Below are 20479 nucleotides of genomic sequence, written 5' to 3'. Positions count from 1 at the left end.
CCATCATAAAAGTGCATCTCTCCATCATAAAAGTGCATCCAGCCATCATAAAAGTGCATCTATCCATCATTAAAGTGCATCTCTCCATCATAAAAGTGCATCAATTCATCATTAAAGTGCATCTCTCCATCATAAAAGTGCATCTCTCCATCATAAAAGTGCATCTATCCATCAAAAAAAGGGCATCTCTCCATCATAAAAGTGCTTCTCTCCATCATAAGAGTGCATCTCTCCATCATAAAAGTGCATCTGTCCATCATAAATGTGCATCTCTCCATCATAAAAGTCCATCATAAAAGTGCATCTCTCCATCATAAAAGTGCATCCAGCCATCATAAAAGTGCATCTATCCATCATTAAAGTGCATCTCTCCATCATAAAAGTGCATCAATTCATCATTAAAGTGCATCTCTCCATCATAAAAGTGCATCTCTCCATCATAAAAGTGCATCTCTCCATCATAAAAGTGCATCCAGCCATCATAAAAGTGCATCTATCCATCATAAAAGTGCATCTCTCCATCATAAAAGTGCATCAATTCATCATTAAAGTGCATCTATCCATCATTAAAGTGCATCTCTCCATCATAAAAGTGCATCAATTCATCATTAAAGTGCATCTCTCCATCATAAAAGTGCATCTCTCCATCATAAAAGTGCATCTCTCCATCATAAAAGTGCATCTCTCCATCATAAAAGTGCATCTATCCATCATAAAAGTGCATCCAGCCATCATTAAAGTGCATCTCTCCATCATAAAAGTGCATCTATCCATCATAAAAGTGCATCTCTCCATCATAAAAGTGCATCAATTCATCATTAAAGTGCATCTCTCCATCATAAAAGTGCATCTCTCCATCATAAAAATGCATTTTTCCATAATAAAAGTGCATCTCTCCATCAAAAAAAGGGCATCTCTCCATCATAAAAGTGCTTCTCTCCATCATAAAAGTGCATCTCTCCATCATAAAAGTGCTTCTCTCCATCATAAAAGTGCTTCTCTCCATCATAAAAGTGCATCTCTCCATCATAAAAGTGCTTCTATCCATCATAAAAGTGCATCTCTCCATCATAAAAGTGCATCTCTCCATCATAAAAGTGCTTCTCTCCATCATAAAAGTGCATCTATCCATCATTAAAGTGCATCTCTCCATCATAAAAGTGCATCTCTCCATCATAAAAGTGCATCCATCCATCATAAAAGTGCTTCTCTCCATCATAAAAGTGCATCTCTCCATCATAAAAGTGCTTCTCTCCATCATAAAAGTGCATCTATCCATCATTAAAGTGCATCTCTCCATCATAAAAGTGCATCTCTCCATCATAAAAGTGCATCTATCCATCATTAAAGTGCATCTCTCCATCATAAAAGTGCTTCTCTCCATCATAAAAGTGCATCTATCCATCATTAAAGTGCATCTCTCCATCATAAAAGTGCATCTCTCCATCATAAAAGTGCATCCATCCATCATAAAAGTGCTTCTCTCCATCATAAAAGTGCATCTCTCCATCATAAAAGTGCTTCTCTCCATCATAAAAGTGCATCTATCCATCATTAAAGTGCATCTCTCCATCATAAAAGTGCATCTCTCCATCATAAAAGTGCATCTCTCCATCATAAAAGTGCATCTCTCCATCATAAAAGTGCATCTGTCCATCATAAAAGTGCATCATAAAAGTGCATCTATCCATCATAAAAGTGCATCTTTCCATCATAAAAGTGCATCTCTCCATCATAAAAGTGCATCTCTCCATCATAAAAGTGCATCTCTCCATCATAAAAGTGCATCTGTCCATCATAAAAGTGCATCTCTCCATCATAAAAGTGCATCAATTCATCATTAAAGTGCATCTCTCCATCATAAAAGTGCATCTCTCCATCATAAAAGTGCATCTCTCCATCATAAAAGTGCATCTCTCCATCATAAAAGTGCATCTATCCATCATAAAAGTGCATCCAGCCATCATTAAAGTGCATCTCTCCATCATAAAAGTGCATCTATCCATCATAAAAGTGCATCTCTCCATCATAAAAGTGCATCAATTCATCATTAAAGTGCATCTCTCCATCATAAAAGTGCATCTCTCCATCATAAAAATGCATTTTTCCATAATAAAAGTGCATCTCTCCATCAAAAAAAGGGCATCTCTCCATCATAAAAGTGCTTCTCTCCATCATAAAAGTGCATCTCTCCATCATAAAAGTGCTTCTCTCCATCATAAAAGTGCTTCTCTCCATCATAAAAGTGCATCTCTCCATCATAAAAGTGCTTCTATCCATCATAAAAGTGCATCTCTCCATCATAAAAGTGCATCTCTCCATCATAAAAGTGCTTCTCTCCATCATAAAAGTGCATCTATCCATCATTAAAGTGCATCTCTCCATCATAAAAGTGCATCTCTCCATCATAAAAGTGCATCCATCCATCATAAAAGTGCTTCTCTCCATCATAAAAGTGCATCTCTCCATCATAAAAGTGCTTCTCTCCATCATAAAAGTGCATCTATCCATCATTAAAGTGCATCTCTCCATCATAAAAGTGCATCTCTCCATCATAAAAGTGCATCTATCCATCATTAAAGTGCATCTCTCCATCATAAAAGTGCTTCTCTCCATCATAAAAGTGCATCTATCCATCATTAAAGTGCATCTCTCCATCATAAAAGTGCATCTCTCCATCATAAAAGTGCATCCATCCATCATAAAAGTGCTTCTCTCCATCATAAAAGTGCATCTCTCCATCATAAAAGTGCTTCTCTCCATCATAAAAGTGCATCTATCCATCATTAAAGTGCATCTCTCCATCATAAAAGTGCATCTCTCCATCATAAAAGTGCATCTCTCCATCATAAAAGTGCATCTCTCCATCATAAAAGTGCATCTGTCCATCATAAAAGTGCATCATAAAAGTGCATCTATCCATCATAAAAGTGCATCTTTCCATCATAAAAGTGCATCTCTCCATCATAAAAGTGCATCTCTCCATCATAAAAGTGCATCTCTCCATCATAAAAGTGCATCTGTCCATCATAAAAGTGCATCATAAAAGTGCATCTATCCATCATAAAAGTGCATCTGTCCATCATAAAAGTGCATCATAAAAGTGCATCTATCCATCATAAAAGTGCATCTTTCCATCATAAAAGTGCATCTATCCATCATTAAAGTGCATCTCTCCATCATAAAAGTGCATCTCTCCATCATAAAAGTGCATCTATCCATCAAAAAAAGGGCATCTCTCCATCATAAAAGTGCTTCTCTCCATCATAAGAGTGCATCTCTCCATCATAAAAGTGCATCTGTCCATCATAAATGTGCATCTCTCCATCATAAAAGTCCATCATAAAAGTGCATCTCTCCATCATAAAAGTGCATCCAGCCATCATAAAAGTGCATCTATCCATCATTAAAGTGCATCTCTCCATCATAAAAGTGCATCAATTCATCATTAAAGTGCATCTCTCCATCATAAAAGTGCATCTCTCCATCATAAAAGTGCATCCAGCCATCATAAAAGTGCATCTATCCATCATAAAAGTGCATCTATCCATCATTAAAGTGCATCTCTCCATCATAAAAGTGCATCAATCCATCATTAAAGTGCATCTCTCCATCATAAAAGTGCATCTCTCCATCATAAAAGTGCATCCAGCCATCATAAAAGTGCATCTATCCATCATAAAAGTGCATCTCTCCATCATAAAAGTGCATCTCTCCATCATAAAAGTGCATCTATCCATCATAAAAGTGCATCCAGCCATCATTAAAGTGCATCTCTCCATCATAAAAGTGCATCTATCCATCATAAAAGTGCATCTCTCCATCATAAAAGTGCATCAATTCATCATTAAAGTGCATCTCTCCATCATAAAAGTGCATCTCTCCATCATAAAAATGCATTTTTCCATAATAAAAGTGCATCTCTCCATCAAAAAAAGGGCATCTCTCCATCATAAAAGTGCTTCTCTCCATCATAAAAGTGCATCTCTCCATCATAAAAGTGCTTCTCTCCATCATAAAAGTGCTTCTCTCCATCATAAAAGTGCATCTCTCCATCATAAAAGTGCTTCTATCCATCATAAAAGTGCATCTCTCCATCATAAAAGTGCATCTCTCCATCATAAAAGTGCTTCTCTCCATCATAAAAGTGCATCTATCCATCATTAAAGTGCATCTCTCCATCATAAAAGTGCATCTATTCATCATAAAAGTGCATCTATCCATCATAAAAGTGCATCTATTCATCATAAAAGGGCATCTCTCCATCATAAAAGTCCATCATAAAAGTGCATCTATTCATCATAAAAGTTCATCATAAAAGTGCATCTATCCATCATAAAAGTGCATCTATTCATCATAAAAGTGCATCTATTCATCATAAAAGTGCATCTCTCCATCATAAAAGTTCATCATAAAAGTGCATCTATTCATCATAAAAGTGCATCTATTCATCATAAAAGTGCATCTATCCATCATAAAAGTGCATCTCTCCATCATAAAAGTGCATCTATCCATCATTAAAGTGCATCTCTCCATCATAAAAGTGCATCAATTCATCATTAAAGTGCATCTCTCCATCATAAAAGTGCATCTCTCCATCATAAAAGTGCATCCAGCCATCATAAAAGTGCATCTATCCATCATAAAAGTGCATCTATCCATCATTAAAGTGCATCTCTCCATCATAAAAGTGCATCAATCCATCATTAAAGTGCATCTCTCCATCATAAAAGTGCATCTCTCCATCATAAAAGTGCATCCAGCCATCATAAAAGTGCATCTATCCATCATAAAAGTGCATCTCTCCATCATAAAAGTGCATCTCTCCATCATAAAAGTGCATCTATCCATCATAAAAGTGCATCCAGCCATCATTAAAGTGCATCTCTCCATCATAAAAGTGCATCTATCCATCATAAAAGTGCATCTCTCCATCATAAAAGTGCATCAATTCATCATTAAAGTGCATCTCTCCATCATAAAAGTGCATCTCTCCATCATAAAAATGCATTTTTCCATAATAAAAGTGCATCTCTCCATCAAAAAAAGGGCATCTCTCCATCATAAAAGTGCTTCTCTCCATCATAAAAGTGCATCTCTCCATCATAAAAGTGCTTCTCTCCATCATAAAAGTGCTTCTCTCCATCATAAAAGTGCATCTCTCCATCATAAAAGTGCTTCTATCCATCATAAAAGTGCATCTCTCCATCATAAAAGTGCATCTCTCCATCATAAAAGTGCTTCTCTCCATCATAAAAGTGCATCTATCCATCATTAAAGTGCATCTCTCCATCATAAAAGTGCATCTATTCATCATAAAAGTGCATCTATCCATCATAAAAGTGCATCTATTCATCATAAAAGGGCATCTCTCCATCATAAAAGTCCATCATAAAAGTGCATCTATTCATCATAAAAGTTCATCATAAAAGTGCATCTATCCATCATAAAAGTGCATCTATTCATCATAAAAGTGCATCTATTCATCATAAAAGTGCATCTCTCCATCATAAAAGTTCATCATAAAAGTGCATCTATCCATCATAAAAGTGCATCTATTCATCATAAAAGTGCATCTATTCATCATAAAAGTGCATCTCTCCATCATAAAAGTCCATCATAAAAGTGCATCTATTCATCATAAAAGTGCATCTATTCATCATAAAAGTGCATCTATTCATCATAAAAGTCCATCATAAAAGTGCATCTATTCATCATAAAAGTGCATCATAAAAGTGCATCTATTCATCATAAAAGTGCATCTATTCATCATAAAAGTGCATCTATCCATCATATAACTGCTCCACACGGCTCCGGGGGTTAATAAAGGCCTTCTGAAGCAAAGTGGCGCAATTGTGTCAGAAAAATATCCATATTTAAAACTTTATAGACTAAAATAACTAACTTCCGGCGGTCAGCGGTAGCAAGTCGACTTGCACTAAAAGAGTAACCCTTGACGCTTGTTTATTGACGAACGCAGAAGCGCAGAGGACAGAGTAAAACAAAACATAGATCATGAATTAGAGTCAAGAACGAGAATTTTTAAAGAGAAATGGTGGAGGATTTCGATATAAGATAAGATATTTTAGTTTATAAAGTTTTAAATATGGATATTTTTCTGTCCATTCACTGCCATTATAAAGCTTAGAAGAGCTTTTTTAATATAACTCTGATTTTATTTGTCTGAAAGAAGAATGTCATACACACTTAGGATGACGTGAGGGTGAGTAAATCATGGGCTAATTTTCATAATTGTGTGAACTAACCCTTTAATCCAGTTCACTAGTCCAGAAAAGCAGTTGATTTGTCGATGAGTCAATGTTTAACTTATGCAAATGACTGCCGGTCTGGCGGCCATGGAGAGATAATGAGGGTGAGAAACAAAAGCTTCCATATCTCCACTAAAAGACTATTACTGCCTGCATTGTTATGAATGGTTCAAAAACATGTGATGTTCCAATCACTTATATTTTGTGCTAGTCTCTGGGCTGCTGTTATTTAGAACTCGCATGTACCTGTTCACATATAGCTCCAGTTATAGTGAGGGGCAGAGGTCGGACGGTGCCTCTGCCCAGATTGTCTCTCTTTCGCTGGTTACTGAAGATCTTTAATTCCCGCTTCTCCTCTTCATCCAGTGAGGTACAGTACCGGACCTGACATCAGGAAGTATCATCAGTAAGCAAGCATCATCACGGATCGTCTAAATTCTTATTGGACGAGCCTCATGCAATGGCTTTATAAAATGCAGATGAACAAACACCTGTGACTCATTTGAGCTTATTTTTTTATATATTCTTATCTTTTTAGGTACAAACTTAAACACACATCTTGCAGGTCAACATAGTTCATGCAACATGAACAATAATTAAACTTATTAAACAAACAGTAATCCACATATGGAAAATAAATCAAATTAATAAAAAAATAATGACACCATAATAAATACAATCATCAAACTATATGAATAAACTAAATATTGATCCAACCATTTTTTTCCATGACATATTTCTCTTTTTAAAGATAACCATTTATTGTAGGTTGATGCCTCTTTTTTAAAGGTGCACTATGTAACTTTTCCGACCGCTAGAGGTCGCTTGTTCAAAACAAAGGCGTAGTTTGTTGACGCCAAGTTTGAGCGCAGAATCTTGGGACATGTGGTCTTCACCTCACAGCCGATGGAAAAGAATCGGGATAGGACTCGGGCAGAAATCATGTTCATGGATATGATTATTAACGCGAGCAGTGGGACTTTTATTTTGCCACAGTCGCCGGCGCCATTTCCGCTTTTCCGGTCATGAGTATGAGGTAACGCAGCTCTGTTTCTCATATTAGATATATCTGAGTGTGTTGAAAATGAAGTTATGACGTTACTCTGTGTGTTCCCTTTCGTTCAGTCACTACGACGTACGTTAGTGACTAACGAATGGGGGTTTCGCTTAGAAGCCAATCATCTTCATCGTATTCAACAGCGCCCAATGGCAGTGCCAATGCCATGGGCATGCGGAATTTGCATGCGTAACTCCGCCCCACCTCGTGGGTATATAAGGAAGTACGCTGCGAACATCGCATTATGTTTCTGCTTTGGAGCCAAGAGGATCTCTTCACTCCTACAAGCCTGAATTCTGAAGTCTTCTCTTCAGTCTTCGAGAGACCAGCGGTTCTCCAGGGTGTTGGTGTTACGGCGCGTTCCAGCGATCTCATGCTGCCTGCCTGCTGATCTGTGCAGTGATCTGCAACAGCTGTGTGTGTGTTTCCCTGGGCGCTTCGGCACTCTGCAGAGCTTTCCTCTCACAAAAAGAGCTTGCGCGTGGCACGTCTTTTTCAAGACGGTTCGCCCGTGCACTTCCGGGTGCGATCGATCTCCGTTGCTGTCTATGGGCACATTCACTGCTCGATGTGTTTGGGCTTCAGCACGTTCGGGCAGTGTTTGTGGATGCGTCATGTTCCCACTGCGGGAACGTGACCATCGCGATGTTGCGGTCGAGACTCAGTGATCTCCGTGAGGAGAGAGAGTCCCCTCTGCCACACCCCAATCTACCGTCTCCGAGTGAGGCGGTACTTTGGCTGGTGGCCAGGGTGACCTGAGTGCGGTGCCGTGGTATTAAGAACCCCGACGATCATTCCTCGGGCCACGCCCCCTCTTGCACATTGCTTAAACCCGCGAGTGTTGGACTGAAACAGCGGCCCGTCTCTGACGCCTCGTTCGTTTCGTTCACGCTCCAGATAGCAGTGAGATGTCGATCGCCGCATCCCAAGGTGGGCTGGAGTCCTTTGGGGATGACGATTAGGAGTTGTGCTCCGCCTCCGGGTGTGTCAGCGCTGCCTGATCCGACCTAAGGTTGACAGCCATGTTATCTCGGGCAGCCGCGAGTCTCGCGCTGGTGTGGAACTCCGCCCAGTCGCGAGTGCTCGTGGTTGCGCGATTGGTTTTTGGGGACGGCACCCGACAGCTGTTGGGCCCCGCCCCCAATGCCTTTCGCTCCCGAGGTGCATGAGGAGATCACGCGGTCCTGGAAGTCCCCGTGCTTCCCGCGATCGTTTGGTGGCCTCCTCCACCTTCTCTGCCCTTGATGGGGCCGCGGCCTAGGGTACACTGGGGCCCCCTCACCCCCACTGTTGAACTCTCTGTTGCGCACTACGGTGTCCACAGGGGGCTTGACGTGGCGTGGTGTGGCTGTCCTAAGCACCCTCCCAAAGCCTGTGGGCTCGTCTACTTCGGTGGCGTGGTCCTGCAGAGCTACGGGCAGGCCGCCGCCCCGTTGCACATGCACAAGGGTGGAGCCGACCCAGGGCTCTTCATTGAGCTGCGTGCCGCGACTGATCCCGCCCCCGGGCGGTGAAGGTGGCCACACGCTCCCTGGGTCGGGAGATGTCCACAGCTGTGGTCCGGGAGAACACCTGGCCTTACCTGGTGATTTGGAGGACGTTGAGTGGGCCCGCCCCCTCAACTCACCCATATCCCAGGCTGGCCTCTTCGGCGGCGCGGCTGGGAACTGCGCCCAACAGTTCTCGGCCGCCCCAGAGCAGACTGAGGCTGTAACACGTACTGCCCCGGCGGCCAGCTGCTGCACCAGCCGCCGGCTCAGTCGCCTCAGTCCGCTCGCCGCCGAGGGCGCCCTCCCTCCTCCCGCCCGGCCCCAGCAGCAGCCTTCACCCGGGCCGCGCCGTGGAGGTGGTTGAGGATGACGCCCAGTCCGCTCCCCAGCCTGGTTAAACGCCACGCTGGAAGTGGACAACTCAGAGATGGGTTCCAGTTCTTCCCAGGGGATGGTAGCAGGGCCTCTCCTTCCCCCGGTGGAGGGCCGGGGGAAAATCCTTCCGCTGCTGGCCCCCGGGCTAGCAGCGCTTGGGAAGAACCCATGTTCCTGTCTCTGAGAGCCCAGAGACCGGTGATGACAGTGCGCGCCACCCACGGGTCCCGCCACTCGCATCCCTCTCTGTCGCCAGCCTCCTGGCAGAGCAGACCCCAGTGGAACGCGCGTCCTTCCCTGGTCTCCTCTGTCAGGACGCAGCCGTTAACCGCACCCCCACACCGGGACGCCCAACAGCCTCCCTTGTCCGGGTCGGTAACGCTGCATCGCTGCCCCACTCCGGGTACACCTGTAGTCCGTTTGACCCCGCTGGTGCAGTTCCTGGGAGCCTGGCTTCAGATTCCAGGGCTGTCCCGCTGGGTCGCGAAGACAGTCAGGTGCGGCTACGCGATTCAGTTCGCGCAGGTTCCTCCCCGCTTTCGGGGAGTCCGTTCCACTATGATCGGGGCTAATGCCCCCGTCATGCGAGCGGAGGTTGCCACCCTACTGGCGAAGGGTGCGATCGAACCTGTCCCTCCAGCCGAGGTGAATTCCGGGTGTTACAGCCCGTACTTCATTGTACCCATAAAGACCGGTGGGCTTGACCGATCCTGGACCTGCGCGTCTTGAACCGTTACCTCCACCGGTTTCCGTTCAAGATGTTGACAGCGAAACGCCTTTTCGAAAGCGTTCGTCCAGTCGGTTGGTTGCAGCGATCGACCTGAAGGACGCCTACTTCCATGTCTCCATTCTACCTTGACACAGACCGTTCCTACGGTTTGCTTTCGAGGGGCGGGCATATCAGTACGCAGTTCTACCATTCGGGCTATCTCTGTCCCCTCGCGTCTTTACGAAGATTGCCGAGGCAGCCCTTGCGCCCCTTCGGCAGCACGGGGTTCGCATCCTGAATTACCTCGACGACTGGCTTACTGGGTCACTCTCGAGAGCAGGTTTGCGGACACAGAGATTTGGTGCTCCATCACCTAGCCCGTCTGGGCCTTCGGGTCAACTGGGAGAAGAGCAAACTTTGCCCCGCGCAGAGGATCTCTTTTCTCGGTATGGATCGACTCGGTCGCCATGTGCGCGCTGCTTTCGAGCGAGCGCGCGCAGTCTCTGCTGACTTCCCTTCGACAAGTCGAGGGCAAGAGTGCGGTTCCACTGAAACTGTTTCAGAGGCTCCTGGGGCATATGGCATCTGCAGCCGCGGTAACGCCGCTCGGATTGCTTCATATGAGACCGCTTCAGCACGGGCTACGCGATCGAGTCCCGAGATGGGCATGGCGGTCTGGCACGCTCCGGGTACAAGTGACTCGGGCCTGCTTACAGACTCTCTCCCCGTGGTCGAACCTCAGCTTTCTACGGACCCGAGTGTCCTTAGAACGAGTTTCCAGGCATCTTGTTGTATCAACAGATGCATCATCCACGGGCTGGGGTGCCATGTGCAATGGACAAGCAGCCACGGGCTCCTGGATAGGACCCCAGTGCCTTCTGCATGTCAATTGCCTCGAGTTGCTGGCAGTACGGTTCGCCCTGCACCGCTTCCGAGCGTTGCTGAAGGGTCAACATGTACTAGTCAGGACAGACGACACGGCCGGGCGGTCTACGCTCCCGCCGTATGTCTCAACTCGCCCGCCATCTCGTTTTATGGAGTCAGAAGCATCTGAGGTCCCTTCATGCTGTCCACATCCTGGGAGTCCTGAACCGTGCAGCCTCGAGCTCTCACGGCTTCAGCCACTTCCTGGAGAATGGAGACTCCATCCCCAGACGGCCCAGCTGATATGGGAACGGTTCGGTGACGCACAGGTAGTCCTGTTGCCTCCCAGGACTCTTCCCATTGCTCCCTGTATTATTCCCTGACCTATGGTCGGCACGGATGCACTGGCGCACAGCTGGTCGTCGGGGCTACGCTATTATGCGTTCCCCCAGTGAGCCTTCTCGCACAGGTACTGTGCAAGATCAGGGAGGACAAGGAGCAGGTCATGTTGGTCGCCCCGTTGGCACGGCCGGACCTGGTTCTCAGAACTGCTACTCCTTGCGACAGCCCCTCCCTGGCCTATTCCTCTGAGACTCCTCAGAGACGGGGCACCTTTTGGCACCCGCATCCAGCGTTCTGGAAGCTCCACGTGTGGCTTCTGGACGGGACGCGGCTGGTTTGAGTAGCCCTCCACCTGCGGTGGTCGCTACCATCACTTCCGCTAGGGCAGAGTCTTCACGACACCTCTATGCGTTGAAGTGGGACCTCTTCGTCACATGGTGCTCTTCCCGCCAGGAAGACCCCTGGAAATGCCCGATCGGGTCTGTGCTTCGTTTCTCCAGGAGGGGGTGGGACGAAGGCTGTCTCCTTCCACCCTTAAGTGTACGTGGCCGCAATATCTGCCTACCACGATCTCCTGGGAGACAATAAGGTAAGTAGCAGCACGACCTGATCATCAGGTTCCTGAGGGGGGCGAGGAGACTGAATCTTCCTCGCTCTCCTCTCGTTCCCTCTTGGGACCTCTCAGTAGTCTTAAGTGCTCTGTAGAGGCCTCCCTTGAGCCTTTGCGGTCGGCCGAGATTAAGCTCTTGTCTATGAAGACGGCTCTGCTGACCGCATTGGCCTCGCTTAGAGGGTCGGGGACCTGCAAGCATTTTCGGTTGACGAAGCGTGCCTTGAGTTCGGGCCGGCTAACTCTCACGTGATCCTGAGACCCCGGCCCGGATATGTGCCCAAGGTTCCCACCACTCCGTTCCAGAGATCAGGTGGTGAACCTGCAAGCGCTGCCTTTGGAGGAGGCAGACCCAGCCTTGGCATTGCTCTGTCCAGTACGCGCTCTCCGCGCCTACGTAGACATGACGCAGTGTTTCAGGACCTCAGACCAGCTCTTTGTCTGTTATGGTGGAGAGCGGAAGGGAAGTGCTCTCTCTAAGCAGAGGTTGTCTCACTGGATAGTGGACACCATTGTTTTGGCATACCAGCAGCAAGGCCGACCGTGTCCCCTTGGTGTGAGGGCACACTCCACCCGGAGTGTGGCCTCCTCTTGGGCTCTAGCGCATGGCGCCTCGCTAACAGACATCTGCAGAGCTGCAGGCTGGGCGACACCCAACACATTCGCCAGATTCTACAATCTCCGAGTGGAGCCAGTGTCCGACTATGTACTCGCCCCTACGGGTGGCCGGTAATGGGCCAGGCTCAGGTGTCTTCGCTTGCTCGCCATTCCACTCCAAGGACTGGATACGTGCGATATTTTCCTCAGGTGAGCTCCCCGAGAGCCCTGAGCTCCTCCAGCACTGCTTACGCCGACATCAGTTCAGTCTGCCCTTTCGAGCCCAGACCCTCATGTCCGGCCAGGTGCTCCGTGTGCATGGTTCCCCTCCGGCGACCCCCACACGAGTATTCCCACCGTAAGCCTCCTCAGTGAGCAGGTGTCTTTCCCTTGGCAAGTCCCTGCCACCCCTAGGGTTAAAAATCCACCTTCGGCTGGTACCCTAGAGATCTTCCATATGCAACCCTCAGCGGGTCATATGTGTATTCTCTAAGTCCTCCCTACGGTAGGCACCTTGGCATTCCCTCACTGGGATATGCTTCCCAGTGTACCTTGGTAATCCTGTGATAAGTGGGAGTCCTAGGGCCTTAAGTGGCGGGATCTCACACTTACGCAGGGCACTGGATGACAGCTGAGTGGCGCTGTTTTACAGGTTCCCCCATTCGTTAGTCACTAACGTACGTCGTAGTGACTGAACGAAAGGGAACGTCCGGTTACGTATGTAACCCTCGTTCCCTGAGGAGGGAACGGAGACGTACGTTTCCTTAGCCACGTCAGCTGTGCTGCCTGGAACGCGGAGTTCAGTCTTGGCTCCTGCAGCAGTAACATAATGCGATGTTCGCAGCGTACTTCCTTATATACCCACGAGGTGGGGCGGAGTTACGCATGCAAATTCCGCATGCCCATGGCATTGGCACTGCCATTGGGCGCTGTTGAATACGATGAAGATGATTGGCTTCTAAGCGAAACCCCCATTCGTTAGTCACTAACGTACGTCTCCGTTCCCTCCTCAGGGAACGAGGGTTACATACGTAACCGGACGTTCTCTCGGCGGCTGCTATGACACTTGTTCACACTGCAGAGTAAAGCGTTTCTGCAAAATAAAACCGGAAACCGAGGGGAACGCAGATATGACGCCATTGACAGGCGACTCCCTCACACGTCCCGGTTCATTGGTTAAAAGAGCAATTTCCTCACCATTTACAAATAGTTGGAAACATTTGGGATATTGTAAGTACTCAACTGAACAAAATGTATAACACTGGCCTAGTGGTTTTTGGATATTTGACTGAAAATTTTTTACATAGTGCACCTTTAATCCAGTTTATGGTGATGGCTTTTTTTTGCAACTATGAATAGTTTTTGGATCTTTTATACTGGCCCCAAGAATAGCCACCAAGGGCCACTTCTAATGCGCCAAGTTACAACCACTATTGGGTGTAACTAGTTACTAAGTAATTAGTTACTGTACTTGAATTACTTTCCCCTTGAAAAAGTAAAGTAAGGGATTACTGTTATTTTTTTCTGTAATTTATTTACAGTTCCTTCTGATGTAATAGAACAAGTATATTTAATGGAATTAACATCAACATTTATTATTTTTATTCAAGTCTTGTTTGAACTTTAAAATGCATGTTTTTATGTATCCTTCTCACATTTTTAATACTTTCGTCAGTTAATAAGAATAATTGATGTAGTTTTATATTATTTATTGAACGAATTAAAAGAGCCGTTTTATGTCTATCCTTGAATCCCTTAACTAGTCGAAGTTGATATAGGATTTAGAAAGTAATTAGTGATAAATAATTCAATACTTTTTGGAGAGAGTAATTTGTACAGTAATCTAATTACACTATTGAAGATGTAATTAGTAATTACTTTTTTAGAGTAACCCAACACTGGTTGCAACCTTGCTTGCCAGTCATAAACATCTATGAATAAAGTTATGAATGAACATTTCTTTGCACAGGTATTACTTATTCAGATAATTGATATGAATGAATATGCCTTTTTATAATATTTATGTATATTATCTTTATAATATTTACTCCACTTTGCCTAAGAAAATGGCTTTTTATTTTATGAAATAGCACAATTTTACATAGATTTAGTTTAAGATTCTAGGATTGCAGATTAATAAATCTTTAACCTGTAAACGGTTGCAATTGCATTTACGGCAAACAGCAAATGGGGGATACAGTTTCCCTATAGACCAAAAATTGACTACAATTTTTGTTTAACCAGGGCCGTAACCACCATAGACATATACACCATATACACCATAGACACCATAGAGGGGGACAAGTACCCCCCAATAATTAGAAATGGCCAAATTGTCCCCCCCAATATTTGAAATTCTTGCACTGCACTTCATTATGCAGCGCTCTGTATGTTAGGGTGACAAAAAGGTTTTAAAATTACATTTTTAGTCTGGTCTTCCTCAGTGGTCTAACGGCGCTTGTTAATGTCAAAAAGATTGAGATGGCCAATCAAATCAATGTAGGCTGGGTTTCACATTCCACATTTCACATTCACACAGACGAGGGCGTCAATCTATCGCTTAAAGGGATAGTTTACCCAAAAAGGAAAATTCTGTCATCATTTACTCACCCTCAAGTTATTACAAGCAAAAGAAGATATTTTGAAGAATCTTTGTAAACAAGCAGAGAGAGCAACCATTGACTACCATAGTAGGGAGAAAAATACTATGGTAGTCAATGGTTGCTCTCTCTGCTTGGTTACAAACATTCTTCTAAATCTCTTATTTTGTGTTCAGCAGAACAAAGAAACTCATACAGGTTTGGAACAACTTGAGGGTGAGTAAATGATGACAGAATTTTCATTTTTGGGTGAACTATCCCTTTAATGCCATTGCGGAGACTCTATTCTTTCTGGTGAAATCACAAAACAAAATGCACACAAATGTGTCCCTGCTCTTAATATACAATCATTGAACATCTTTGATTTTAATGAAGAAAAATAACTATATGAGGGCAGACTAGAGCCTGGAACCTTTGACACGGTTTACAAAAATTCGACCATCAGACCACTAGGGAACTCAAATGTCAACAGCGGACCTACTGTATGTATTTATTCACTAATGAGAAGAATCTCGAGACTAACAATATATTTGATGCAAATTAATGCAAATATTACTTGCAAATAGTCCCAAAATGACTTTTTCCCAACAAGAATTAGACCTAGAGTTTCGTTCACTGTTCTGTTTCTTTATGCTTTATAAAAATAAAAAAATTGGTCCCCCCGAATGTTCAAGACATGGTTACAGCCTTGTGTTTAACTATGTAGTGCCCAGGGTAATTTACAGTTGAAAAACCAGGCACAAATATAAGGATTCTGTGACAAAAACGTGATTTTACTCCATAAATTGACAATACAGTGCAAATTGACGAAATTGTCTTATCAAAGAGCTCGGGATCTGATTTAAATTCACAAGATCATTTCTGACCAAAGTAACACACTGTGTTCATTGTTTACTCCAGTTCGTTGCAATAGCCAATGTTCAAATTTTAGTACTACGACAAAAATATTTTGTCTTGAGCCACAAATACTACCGTTTTGTAATGCAGGACACAAGTTGACAACAAAAACAAAAAGTGTTGTGTTGCCAGCAGTGGCGGCATTTCACAAAAACCTAGGGTATGGCTTGAGTCCTTCTGGCCATACAACATCGAGTCGCTCCTAAATAACCACATTATATCTAAACAAAATGTGGACACAAATCCACAAAAATAATTTAACAACAGACTTAACAACAATACAAAATCAATGCAAATACTGAAACAGCCCTATAAGCCTTCACTGTGTCCTAACCACGTGAAAAAAATGATCTTTTCCATTTTAATCAGAGTTATTTTGTACTAACCAGCCGCATTCTATTTTACAAACATTTTGTGGCTTGAACAACATACAAAGTATGATAAGTGCAGATTATGTGCTTTATTTAATGTAAAAAGAATTTAAAGTGAGTTTGAATAGCATTTTTGTGACCTTTTATAGACATAACTGAAAGCAACAATGGATAATTCACCTCAGATCTTGAAAATAAATTAAACGAAACAACTATCAAACTCAAGGTGTCACGCAGTATGTATTTGTAATCATGCTAAAATGGTGTAAGATTTAGGAATTCAATATTGTTCTTATTCATTTCATTGCGACTGCAGTCAGTGGGCTTGTAGAGAGAGCCTACCCACATGCTCTTCTGATTGGCTGTGATTTTTGATTGATTGATCTTGGATCGAGTCTGGTTTACTGCTGAAAACCTTGTTACATCGCGCCTGGTTAGGAAACTGTTTAAATGTGCTTTTCAAAGCTGCAACATAACTAACAAGCGGCATCATGTGCTGTTTATTTCCCCTGCTTGTCTGAATGCCAGGATATGGCAACTGCCATTCTCTGTCATACGTAAACGCCGCCCCTGGTTGCCAGGGTCTGAAAAAAATTTGTATACTTCTATAAGTCTAGTGTTGAAATTAATAGAGATAAGCTGAACTCAAGATAAAATCAAATAATAAAATGATGTGACATTTTTGAGTTATGACTGTACTAACAAACCTCATTGTCATGCGGTGGCAGTTGTTGAAGGAGTTGTTTGATTCGATGCTTTTCCCCAATACTGTTCACATAAGGAACCTTATCTTCTGGGAAAAAGCTGTAGTATTGATGAACCTGTGTTCACAGAAACAGACAGAGGCAAACGGATCACATAATTCATATAAACAACATGTTTTGTCACAATACAGACTTGTGCATATGCTCAGTAAGTGTTGTGATGACTGTTGCATAAACCACTTGAAAGCTTTGTGTAAAACAAAGGGGATTGATCAGTGTGTAGGTCTTCTTTTATGCCATAAAACAACTTGACATTACAATTTTGGAAAAGATGCATCAGGACCATTTAAAATAGTGATCAAGCGTTAATATGCTTCTTGTAGAAATGATAAACAAAAGCAGGGGTGTTTGAATATAAAAATGTCTAAAATGATTTATAATATAATATTTGCTTAATTATTAATATTTGCTTAGTTAAAAATTACTTTAATTTTATTGTAGAATTTACAGTCCCACTTTACATAGGTCTGCTAAACTGTTATGTACATACACCGATCAGGCATAACATTATGACCGTGAATAACACTGATGATCTCTTCATCACGGCACCTGTTAGTGGGTGGGATATATTAGGCAGCAAGTGAATATTTTGTCCTCAAAGTTAATGTGTTAGAAGCAGGAAAAATGGGCAAGCGTAAGGATTTGAGCAAGTTTGACAAGGGCCAAATTGTGATGCTAGACGACTGGGTCAGAGCATCTCCAAAACTGCAGCTCTTGTAGGGTGTTCCCGGTCTGCAGTGGTCAGTCTCTATCAAAAGTGCTCCAAGGAAGGAACAGTGGAGAACCGGCGACAGGGTCATGGGCAGCCAAGGCTTATTGATGCACGTGGGGAGCGAAGGCTGGCCCGTGTGGTCCGATCAAACAGAGGAGCTACTGGAGCTCAAATTGCTCAAGAAGTGAATGCTGGTTCTGATAGAAAGGTGTCAGAATACACAGTGCATCTCAGTTTGGGGGCCCATGCTGACCCCTGTCCACCACCAAAAGCGCCAACAGTGGCACGTGAGCATCAGAACTGGACCACGGAGCAATGGAAGAAGGTGGTCTGGTCTGATGAATCGAGTTTTCTTTTACATCACGTGGATGGCCGGGTGTGTGTGCGTGGCTTACCTGGGGAACACATGGCACCAGGTGCACTATGGGAAGAAGGCAAGCCAGCGGAGGCAGTGATGCTTTGGGCAATGTTTTGCTGGGAAACCTTGGGTCCTGCAATCCATGTGGATGTTACTTTGACATGTACCACTTATCTAAGCATTGTTGCAGAGCATGTACACTCTTTCATGGAAACGGTATTCCCTGGTGGCTGTGGCTCTTTCAGCAGATAATGCGCCGCCACAAAGCAAAAAATGGTTCAGGAATGGTTCGAGGAGCACAACAACGAGTTTGAGGTGTTGACTCGGCCTCCAAATTCCCCAGATCTCAATCCAATCGAGCATCTGTGGGATGTGCTGAACAAACAAGTCCAATCCATGGAGGCCCATCTCACAACGTACAGAACTTAAAGGATCTGCTGCTAACATCTTGGTACCAGATACCACAGCACACCTTCAGGGGTTTAGTGTAGTCTATGCCTCGATGGGTTATAATGTTATGCCTGATCGGTGCCAGATTTGACTCTTGCCAGATTTGTATTCGCTGCTATTGCAGTTGGGCAGGGTTAGGGTTGAAGTGCTGTCAATAGTGTAATTACATATTAAATAATAAGCAGGTACTTTAAATGTAAGTACAATGTAACAAAGTATTTATAAAATAAGTACCCTATATCAAAAAGGTGCAAGGCAATTATGTAAGTACATAGTGAAGGGACACTTAATATTCAACAATATTATTGATCTGACTGTACTGACCCTGCTGTATGAGAACTGAACTGAGCTGGACGATAACAGCACTGTATTCTGCAGAACTGCTTTATAGATTAAAGGAATTAATTTAATAATTGATGATCTTATAAAGTAGGTCTCTATATCCCCAACTGTCCAGGAAAATCCATGTATCCTGTGTCCTATTTTCGTGTAAAACAATAACTTAGTTTATAAACACAAAAATGACCAGATTTACAAGCAATGGTGTAATACTCATATGCGCTTATGCTTGAAAAATATTCTTTGGTGTGCTTGGGCAAGCATTGGATATTAAGCAATACCCCAATCTCCATTGGATATTACTGAGATATTGCATAAACATATTGCTATTTCTGAGAAATTGCTTAAGCATACCTGATTACATTTTTCAAGCACAAAGGCTTCTGGGTATGAATTGTGAGATCCCACTATGCAGGGAAATTTGGTTCCCTTTCGTTCAGTCCCTCCAAGTTCAAGTCCCTCCAACATCTCCGTTCCCTCCACAGGGAACAAGGGTTGCATGCGTAACCAAGACGTTATTTTTAAAAAGTAGTTTGTGTTATGAGAGATAAAATATGACACTTGTGTGTGACTTCCCAGTAAATGTAGCATTTATTTTTTTAATAAATTATGTATCAGTAAAAGTAAGTCAGCAATTACCTTCATCTGGTTTGAACCTGTAACCTTTTCATTCAGAGGTGTAATTTTTAACCTCAATGCTCCCCCTGCATAAGTTCAGGGTTGGGAACCACCGTGCTAGAAAGCTGAAAATGAAGAGACCTTTCACCTTTCATCATGACAATGATCTGAACACACATCTAAATCAGCAAAAGAGTGGCTTCACCGAAGAAAGATGAATATTTTGGAACGGCCCAGCCAGAGCCCAAATCCTATAGAAAACCTGTGTTGGATCTGAAGAAGGCCGTGCACAGGAGATGCCCTCACACTTTAACAGATCTACAGGATTAAACTTCCTGGAAAAGAGAACATTTTGGAAGGAGAACCGTTGCGACAGAACAGCTCCCACTCCCGAGTCAGACGTGTCGACTTCTAACACCAAGGGACAGTCAAGATCTGGATGCATGAGAACGGGAGCACTTGGGCTGTGGTTTTTAAGCAAGACAATGAAGGAGGGAGGGAAGGATTGGTGCTGAAGTCTCTAATTAACCGTCTATTAAAGTCGCTCATTCACCATTTTGGACATCGGCCACTCTACCACTGCCCTAATCTTAGGAGTTATCCAGGAACTCACATTTCTCTTCCTTTACAAATAGATGATTTTCAGCCAAATGTTGCAGCAGCTGATGAACCAGCTAGAGATGAGGCTCCAATGAGGGGGATAAATCAAGATGTAATCAATATACACAATAAAACATTTGTTAATCTTGTCCTTTTATACAGTCAAACCAAAATGTATTCAAACACCTTCAACATTTTCTGTTTATTTTCAACATTTCACAGTTTATTCACAATAGTTTAGAAAATGGTAATAAAATATGACAAGAACTCAGAGTTAAACTGTGTCAGAACAAATTCATCTTGATAATGTCTGTATAACGTTACTGTATAATGGATTACAATCAAGCAATCAGCTGTTAAATGTAAGTAACAACTAGATAATACCAATTTAGGTCAACCAATGACCAAGCAATGCGTAATTTTTTTCAGTCTGTGGTGTCAAAGGTCGCATTATTAA

At 43.5% G+C, this 20479-nt stretch overlaps 2 protein-coding genes across 2 annotated transcripts in view; one reads left to right on the top strand and one right to left on the bottom strand.

Moving 5' to 3' along the window:
• Positions 1 to 20479, top strand: part of rab35b (RAB35, member RAS oncogene family b) — a 761740-nt gene that overhangs the window by 301547 nt on the left and 439714 nt on the right. The gene's annotated exons all lie outside the window — the stretch shown is intronic.
• prickle2a (prickle homolog 2a) overlaps positions 1 to 20479 on the bottom strand; it is a 43692-nt gene that overhangs the window by 15020 nt on the left and 8193 nt on the right. The window contains exons 2-3 of the mRNA XM_079826481.1: positions 16889 to 17002; positions 6516 to 6653 (exon numbers count right to left, since the gene is read on the bottom strand). Of these exons, the coding sequence (XP_079682607.1) occupies positions 6516 to 6653; positions 16889 to 17002 (252 nt within the window). The remainder of the gene's footprint in view (positions 1 to 6515; positions 6654 to 16888; positions 17003 to 20479) is intronic.

The sequence above is a fragment of the Gobio gobio genome, assembly GCF_949357685.1.
Source record: "Gobio gobio genome assembly, chromosome: 10".
NCBI lineage: Eukaryota > Metazoa > Chordata > Actinopteri > Cypriniformes > Gobionidae > Gobio > Gobio gobio.
The sequence above is the reverse complement of the archived record's forward strand: the minus strand, read 5'-3'. Positions and strand labels throughout refer to the sequence as shown.